At 54.9% G+C, this 8,357-nt stretch overlaps 2 protein-coding genes across 2 annotated transcripts; one reads left to right on the top strand and one right to left on the bottom strand.

Annotated features, from left to right (window-relative positions):
* Positions 1-2,656: 2,656 nt before the first annotated feature.
* LOC125554146 (putative ripening-related protein 4) lies at positions 2,657-3,848 on the top strand. Its single transcript, XM_048717745.2, has one exon. It carries the CDS (start codon positions 3,014-3,016, stop codon positions 3,629-3,631), a length of 618 nt encoding a protein of 205 aa, XP_048573702.1. The 5' UTR covers positions 2,657-3,013; the 3' UTR covers positions 3,632-3,848.
* Positions 3,849-5,574: 1,726 nt separating this feature from the next.
* Positions 5,575-7,442, bottom strand: LOC125552672 (monooxygenase 2). Its single transcript, XM_048716300.2, has 4 exons — positions 7,204-7,442; positions 6,907-7,053; positions 6,709-6,777; positions 5,575-6,618 (listed from the first exon to the last, which is right to left on the bottom strand). Exons 1-4 carry the CDS (start codon positions 7,290-7,292, stop codon positions 5,682-5,684), a joined length of 1,242 nt encoding a protein of 413 aa, XP_048572257.1. The 5' UTR covers positions 7,293-7,442; the 3' UTR covers positions 5,575-5,681.
* Positions 7,443-8,357: the final 915 nt, after the last annotated feature.

Here is an 8,357-nt window from a genome sequence, read left to right as displayed (position 1 = left end):
TGCTGATGATGCAGGTTGCATCCAAGCAAGTAAACAAACAAATGGCCCATGCATCTCTTTTTCTTTTGAAGCAAATGGCCCATGCCTTGCCTCGAAACTGAGTGAACATGATCAAGTGTTTGCGTCTGACTGCCCGAGGTGAGCTGGTCAATTTCTTTTCATTTTCCACCGCCGGCCATATAGATACGGGAAGAGGCTAAGCTAAACTTGATAAGTTACAGATTACGGCTCACTTGGTTGGAGAAATTGAGGGATAGGCGCAGTGGGATCGCTGGCTCCCGAGCTCTTAGAGTACTTTATTTTAATTTCAAGCCACTAAAGTAAGTTTTTTTAGTGAACTGAGGATACCTCGGATGGTTAGATTTCTTGTGGGAATTTATTTGGCATTTGTGATGACTTTGTTAATCTCAAGATGTTGTGCGGCTAAGTATTTCGGAGGTGCTTATAGTGATAGGATGTGTGTGTGAACGTTCATAGGGGTGAGTGTATGTGAGCATCTGTCTTCTACCGTGTCTATAAAAATATAAATCTGTTTTTCGATAATGGAAATATATTAATATCAATCGGATATCAATTACACTCTGCCTCTGGAACAACATAATGTCAAGAGCTCGTCGAGACATTAAGGATGCACACAACCAAAAAAAGAAAAGAAAAGAAAAACATCAAACAGATCAGCGAAGTAGGAGGAACTACCGCCACCAGAGACCACACAAGGACTGCAAAAAAGGTTCTCCAAGAACGACGCCTCCAAGAAGGAACCGTGCACCAACACAGTCGTCGCCTGAGCACAGATCATGGGTTTTCACCCTGAAGAAAGTCTGACTGAACTCCAAGCAATGCCTCCAACAAGGAGACGAATAGAGATCCGCCATTGTCAGGTACAACCAGTGAAGGTCGGACCAAGGGTTTTCATACCGGAAGTCGAGACTTTGTGCCCAAAGAGCACCACCAATAAGAAGTCCACATGTGTTGTCGCGCCTGCTAGCCGGTACTCCTGCAAAACGCCGATCATCTGGTCCACAATCTTCACCACAACCAAACTCGCCTCCGTCGTCACTTGAAATCTCAAACTCCACATGAGCCATCGAGATCCATTGGTCATTTGATCCGGTAAAACCATCTTAAGATTCCCCATCATTGTTAGCACCACGGTAATTGCCGGTAAATATGCCTTGGCGTACCTCATGGTGCCGACAAATCGGAGTGTGATAGGTCCATAAGAATGATCGAGTACAGCGACAGAAAATTAAGCCGATTGCTGGTGCGGAGATCCGGTTAAGGAGCTTAGCCGCACCAACCCCGCAAAGCAAACCTGCCATGTAATGTCCCTCTTGAGCCTGTTGTTGGGGACTATCACTCTTGGCGCCCGACGGTCCATGTGTTGCGGCAGTTGATTGCCGGCAACTCAACGGACACCTCTGGCACCCACGAACTCACTCCGGTCGCAACTCTGCGTCGTGTGGACCAGACGTACGTCCACGAGTGGCTCATCACCCGGCGGTCCATGTGCTGTGACGGCAGATTGCCGGCGACACCGCGGACTCCACAAAACCCATGAACTCGGTCCGGTCGCAACATGGCGTCGTGTGGACCAGACCCGTGTCCACGAGCAGCTGCCGGTGCTCTGATGATCTGACCGCCACCATCTTGTGTCGTCGGCCTCACGATCCGGCCACCTCCGTCCTGTGTTGTCGGCCTCACGATCCGGCCACCGCCGTCCTGTGTCGTTGTCCTCACGATCTGGCCACCGCATTGCTGCGTCGTGGCCTTCCGATTTGGCAGGTCTAATGCATCCTGCCCCATGTACATGCATACATGCCCTGGGGTATGATTGTGCACGTAGACTTTATCCGGCCGCCGACTGAAGCGCAAGCCTAGATCAGATCCGAGACGACTGGATCGGTGAAGAGTGCCCAGGCTAATGAAAAAGAAACAGGCAGGAGCGCCCTGCCGCCGCCGTCTGCCGTGGGACGACCTCCTCCGGCGGCGGCGGGGGGAGGAAGGTCAGCGAGGGGTGGCCGACGGCTGGGGCGGTAGGGTCCCCCGAGTCGCCCGGCGCGGACATGTAGAATATAAACTAGAAGGGTGATGTTGTTGTGTTGTTATGGCATTTCAGACTATAAAAAACTATTAGCTAGATACATGATATGGAGACTTTGTATTATTTCATGCAGAAGTTATTTGTCTTTGGTAGAATATTCTTCAATTTAATTTATCTTCATATGCTAGAGTTTCGTATGATTTTAGCATCTTTGTGAAAAAAAATAGAAAAATAACTCGCGTGCAGCAACAGTATTGGGCCAGCCCAGTGGCACATGGGTCGTCGGCGAGATGTATTACGACTCGCACCAGGCGAGAAATAGCATTTGCGGAGGAGTTGCAGAGAACTCGGGGAACGCCACAAATGAGTGTGAACATATATTCCATCCAGATACAAGATAGTAGGAAACGACAACACTCGATACAAATACTCTCAACTTAGCTAGGAAACGACAACACTACTCCCTCCATTCCGAATTACTTGTCTTGAATTTGTCTAGATACGGATGTATCTAGACTCATTTTAGTGCTAGATACCTCCGTATCTAGACAAATCTAAGACAAGTAATTCGGAACGGAGGGAGTAGATACAAACAGTCTCAACCTAGTTAACTGCATATACCTTGGAATCTCACTCGCTCGGATATTGAGAAATGTCTGCACCCTTGTGGGTAACAAAACATTTTTAGCCTTCTCCGGCAAAAAAAGGTTGGTGGCTGGCGGCTGGCTCGCAAACAAAACTGTGATGGACACGCGGCATTTTAATCGCCCGAATTTACAGGCGTAACACCAAGCGACCAGCTGGGGGTGGCGAAACCGAAGAAATCGGGCTGAATTAACACGCCCGGTGAAAACAACATGCATAGCAGTTGCTGTTCATTGGGCTCTATATAAAGGAGGTTGATCGACGCGTACCTGCACACACACAGAGAGTCAGAGACGACGTATAGGTTGCAGGCAAGTGACAAACATGGCTAACGGGAAGCTGCTGGCCGTGCTTGCTCTCTTGCAGGTCCTGTCGCTCCTCCTCCACGTCCATGGCGTCTCCGGGGCCATCAGCCTCACGCACAAGCATGCAAAGCGGCCCGGCGCCGGCGGGGGCGGCGGTAAATGCCACATCAGCGGCTTCCTCCAGGGTAAGGCCGGCAAGTGCAACCCGGAGCACGGCTCCGACTGCTGCGCCTCCGGCCACCGCTACCCGCAGTTCAAGTGCTCGCCCCCGGTGTCCGCGAAGACGCCGGCGATCCTCACGCTGAACAGCTTCGCGGCCGGAGGAGACGGGGGAGGCAAGTCCTTCTGCGACAACAAGTTCCACCCGGACAGCGCGCGGGTGGTGGCGTTGTCCTCGGGGTGGCTGCGCCTGGACGGCACGCGCAGGTGCAACAAGATGATCCGTATCAACGGAAACGGGCGGTCGGTGCTGGCCAAGGTGGTGGACGAGTGCGACTCGGTGAACGGGTGCGACGCGGAGCACAACTTCGAGCCCCCGTGCCCGAACAACGCCGTGGACGGGTCGCCGGCGGTCTGGAAGGCGCTGGGGCTCAAGGAGTCGATTGGGGAGTTCAAGGTCACCTGGTCTGACGTCTGAGCTTAGGCCAGGGAGGGGAGACATATGTGCACCTCACTCACTGTAAGCAGCGTATGGTGTGTGATGAGATGCTACCTACTCTTGGCGGTGGACCGGGTCGCTGCTAATCTAACTAAATAAGCCGCCGTTCACGTACTTTGATGTTTTTCAGGTTTATGTATTTGTCATGTTTCGAAATACCCATGTGTTGTTGCGGAGCGACAAAAGAAAAAAAAACTCCGACGTTTATACTCTACAAATAGTACTACCTTGTTCTCCAGGTTAAAAAAAACCTACCTTGTTCTTGCTCTCGTCGCCATCCATCTCCTTCCCTCCATGACAAGCTCACAGCCCACATGACAGAGACGCTGCCTATGAACACGATGGGCTATCTAACAATAAGAAGAGTACAGTCTACTTCAGTTTCTCCCGCTGCCAATATAGGGCACATTGCAAAAGTCGTGTGTTTGTATTGTTCCGAGCTAACGAACAATAAGAAGAGTACAGCCCACTTCAGTTTCTCCCGCTGCCAATATAGGACGCATTGCAAAAGTCGTGTGTTTGTATTGTTCCGAGAATTTCAAACACCATTTTAGAGTCATTTGGCATTGCCAAAGTATAACACTAACATTCAAGTCTTATTCAAATGACATAACATGTAAGAATAAAATGTTTTTTAAAGGAGGTTGACCCCCGGCCTCTGCATCTGGGCGATGCATACGGTCACTTTATTAATTATTCTCACACGACCTTACAAAATAATACAATAGTAAAACTAAAGCCATCGTCTAAGCAACAAACTGTCGCTACAACTATCCAGTTGATGAAGGGGCGCAGATAGCCTGGGCCTAATACCAAACAGACATCGCAGCCAAACCTAACATCTAAGACCTGAGGTCCCATCCAGGACGCCTGCCGGGCATGGGTCACACCGGTCCGGCGTGCTCTCATAGGCCGCCGCCGCCAACTGCCACCGCTCCATCTTCAGAACTGTACTGATGCATCAACTTTGCTCGGTCCAGCTATCATTGACGCCACCATGGCGCCCAACGGCACCTCCTCCCTGCGTGCAAACAACTGAGCACGTCGCGGTCGCCACTGATACACCTCAGCACCATACTCTTAAGTACCACCAGCCGACGCAGCTTGAAGTCTTTGGAAGATTTGTCGTGCGTAGCACCTGCCGACCGGGCATGACAAAGCGTAGCACCTGTCGGCCAGGCATGACTTGACATCTCCACCGAAGCTCCGTGCAAGACGAAGCCGCTCCACAAAGGATGCTCCAATAAAGAAACGGCACCGCAGTGCCGCCATCGTCCGATCTGGAACACCAGGTCCTAGGGTTTCCCCCGGAGGAGCACGAGTGGGTCGCCAGTAGTTACACGACGATGCCTTCATCAAGGTAACGGCGTAGAACGCCGCCATCGCCTGTCGTCGGCTCGGTTTTCACCGGCAACCATGTCTCCCCAACTCGCAGCCGGGACTGGATGATGGATCTCGAGATCAAATCAGCAAGCCTCTGGCCGGCCACCTTCGACGAAGAAGATGACCACCACCACTAGCTACACCGGCCAGAACAGATCTGCCATGTGCCGCCAAGCAGTCCACCAGGCCCTCGACGCCTTCGCCGATCTAAAGCCAGATGACATGCTGCCGAAGACCGCATCGCGCCGCCGCCCGATCCAGGCCAGCCGCCGCAGCAGCCGTCCGTGGCCCGAGGCAGGGCCGACCGCCGCCGCCGTCGAAGCCATCGCCGCCGCTTCTAGATCGGCCGCACCTCCATGCATGTTGGGGCCCCGCCACCCCTGTGGTGCGGGAGGGAGGAAGGGAGGATCGGGTGGCCTCTCGAGTGGCGGCTGGGAAGGCCTCCGGAGTCGCCTGGAGGAGCGACCCGGGAGGCAGATGCGCCTCTATAAGAATAAAATGTAAAATGACTTTTTTTACATATATCTTAATGTAGGATCTCACGAATATAAACGACTAGAGAATCGACTTAGACTTGTTCGACTAAGATTTTAGGAGACTGCTTTACAAATGGCTTCTGCCAGAACGAGACCCCTCGCACTGGCAGTCAAAGCGTGCCACAGTCGTAGTCGGGCATCATGAGGAGCCCCTTGGCGAGCACCCCTGACAGCAGCCTGTCGCGCGCAAATCTCACCACGGCGTGCTCGCTCTGCTGCACACGCCCCACCATGTAGGACGCCGCAATCACCTGCGCGCTCCTCCACCGCCGGATCCCGGCGTACCGGCGCAGAGCCGCCTCGATCGTCTCATCTCCGTCGCCGTCGCCGGCCATCGCGTCGCCGAGGCACCGCGCGAGGACGACCGCGTCCTCCAGCGCGATGCACGCGCCCTGCGCCAGGTCCGGCGTCGTGGGGTGGAGCGCGTCGCCGGCGACGCACACGTTCCCCTTGCTGATGCTCCCGAACAGGAGCGACAGCGGCGGGCGGTACCGCAGCGGCGCCACGAGGACGTCGTTCATCTCGCTCCTCTCGACCGCATCCAGAACCTCGTCTGGTGCCATGATGCTCCGCAGCTTGGCCAGGACGAACTGCTTCATCTCCGCCGGGCTCTGGTCGACGTCCTCCTTGCCGTCCGGACAGGAAGGTGACCACGTCAGGAACCAGTACACGTCCGTGTCGCCGCAGGGCACCAGGCCGGCACGGAAGCCGTTGCCGCTCAACTGCATGAACTTGGGCTGGAACCCGTGGCCGTCGGAGTACTTGGCGTGCCCCCGCGTGGCCCTGCGCCCGGAGTCGAGCGGCTTGGCGAGCCCCAGCCATCTGGCCACCACCGAGTTGATCCCGTCGCAGCCGATCAGCACCTTTGCTCGGAGCGTCGAGCCGTCGGCGAGATGCAGGATCTTGGCATCGCCGCCGCCGTCTTTTTCTTTGTCGTCGTCGATGGAGACGATCCTGGAGTTGTAGCGGATGGTGCCTGCCGGAAGCTCTTCCTCCAGCGCCTGGAGCAGCACGTTCCGCTGCACGCACCGGGCTTCGTGGGGTCCCCTGCATTAATCAAGAAGCAAACAGATGAATTCACCCAAGAATAGAGCAAGTTTGGGTTTGATCCGATGGTGAATGGAGTGGACATCTCACAGTTTTCCTTGCACCCGGAGATCCAGCTCTCGCACCACTTGCCCGGTAGTCGGAGACATGACACGCACCCTATCCATTCGAGAGGAGAAAAATGAACAGTACGCCGTCAGCACGGCTAACTCGATATATGTATGATCGTGATAAGCTTCAGAAAAAGATGGAGATCCAGATCAAGATCGAGCTGTAGTGTATACGTACCCCTGCACCTGCAGGTGGTGGCTCCTCATCTTGTCGCCGACGCCGAGGGCGTCAAGCGCGCGGAAGGCGTTGGTCCATGTCATGAACGCGAAGCCGGACGTCCGGAGCGCCGGCGACGACTCCAGCACCACGCTCCGCACGCCCTTCCTGCATTCATCCAGCGACCCTTGTTTAGTGAAGCCGACATGCCACATGTACACAACACAAATGAAGAAGCTGGCTAGCGTTCACGACGAATTCAGAGAGCATGTGAGTCGTCTCTGCCTCTGTGGAGATGTGACTGGTGTGCCGGCGTACCTGTGGAGTCCCAGGGCGACGCCGACACCGGCGAGGCCGGCGCCGACAATGACCACGTCCTCGGCGGCGTCCTGCTTCTGCTGCTCCATGTGTGCTTACACTGGCTTACGCTTCGACGACTGATATATTCGGTTCGTCGTGTGTGCTCGCGAGTTAATTTGAGCTGGTTTGGACTGATCTATACCATTCAGCAAGTCAATGCTGTATGTATATATGCTCCAAGAAAACTGAAGCAGCGGAGAAGGAGGCGGCTCTGGCGTCACTGCTGATGATGCCTTGCTGGTTGGCCTTGTACAATAATGGTCAACTTGGGCACTTGGCAACTTGCATCCGTCCTTTTTCAGTATCATACTAGCGCCTTTTTTCTTCGGACTAGCACTTTATCCGAGGGTTTTGGGGGTAAGGTAGAATAAAAAAACGGTTGACGGCCACATTCAAATATGTTGGCCATTGCTGAATTTTCGATCCTTGACAGTGGGTTTATTTTTATTTTTGAGGCAAAGTCCTTGAGAGCAACTCGAACGCAGGGACCTAAATGAACACGGATTTTGTTTACTTTTTGTTCGTATGAGTCATCTATCCGCCTAGCGGACATGCGGCGGACACACGATGCACTCAACGAAGCAACACATGAAGCGGACAAGCACAACAGAACACAGGCAAGCGCATAGCAGTAGCAGCACCAAGCGAGCCGGACAATGGGCAGTGCCCAAGGCCCGCACTGCCGCCGCCGCAAGCCCTAGGGCGCGGGCTCGCCGACGTCACCCCCCCCCCCCCTCCTTCCTTCTTCTCCCTCACTGGATCTGGCGCAGAGGAGCTGCTCCGCCATGGCCGACGGCCCAAGGTGAGCGGCGGTTCTGGGCGGAGCCCATGTCCGACCACCGCCGCAGCCCCAACCCCAGGGCGCGGGCTCGCCGACGTCACCGCCCCCCTCCTCCCTTCTTCTCCCTCACAGGATCTGGCACAGAGGAGCTGCTCCGCCATGGCTGACAGCTAGTCCTGGCCATGGGCAGCCCGGCCCGAAAAAGCCCGACCCGGTCCGGCCCGACGCTGCTCTCGGGCCGGGCTCGAGCCTAGATTTTGAGCCCGATGGCCTGGCCAGGCCGGGCCCAGGCCCGTCATTTTTGCAGTTTTCTGAAGGGGCCCGACCCGAG

The sequence above is a fragment of the Triticum urartu genome, chromosome 4A (genome assembly GCF_056163025.1).
Source record: "Triticum urartu cultivar PI428250 chromosome 4A, HENAU_Tu73, whole genome shotgun sequence".
In the NCBI taxonomy this organism is placed as follows: Eukaryota; Viridiplantae; Streptophyta; class Magnoliopsida; order Poales; family Poaceae; genus Triticum; species Triticum urartu.
Note: the sequence above shows the minus strand (reverse complement) of the source record. Positions and strands in the feature narration are given on the sequence as shown.

What these genes read in the sequence shown, in the direction of transcription:
- LOC125554146 (XM_048717745.2), top strand. Translation starts at nt 3,014, where the DNA reads ATGGCTAACGGGAAGCTGCTGGCCGTGCTTGCTCTCTTGCAGGTCCTG.
- LOC125552672 (XM_048716300.2), bottom strand. Translation starts at nt 7,292, where the DNA reads ATGGAGCAGCAGAAGCAGGACGCCGCCGAGGACGTGGTCATTGTCGGC. An exon ending in CACCACCTGCAGGTGCAGGG is followed by an intron (nt 6,778 to 6,906) that starts GTACGTATACAC and finishes TCGAATGGATAG; the next exon opens with GGTGCGTGTCATGTCTCCGA. An exon ending in CTCCGGGTGCAAGGAAAACT is followed by an intron (nt 6,619 to 6,708) that starts GTGAGATGTCCA and finishes TGATTAATGCAG; the next exon opens with GGGACCCCACGAAGCCCGGT.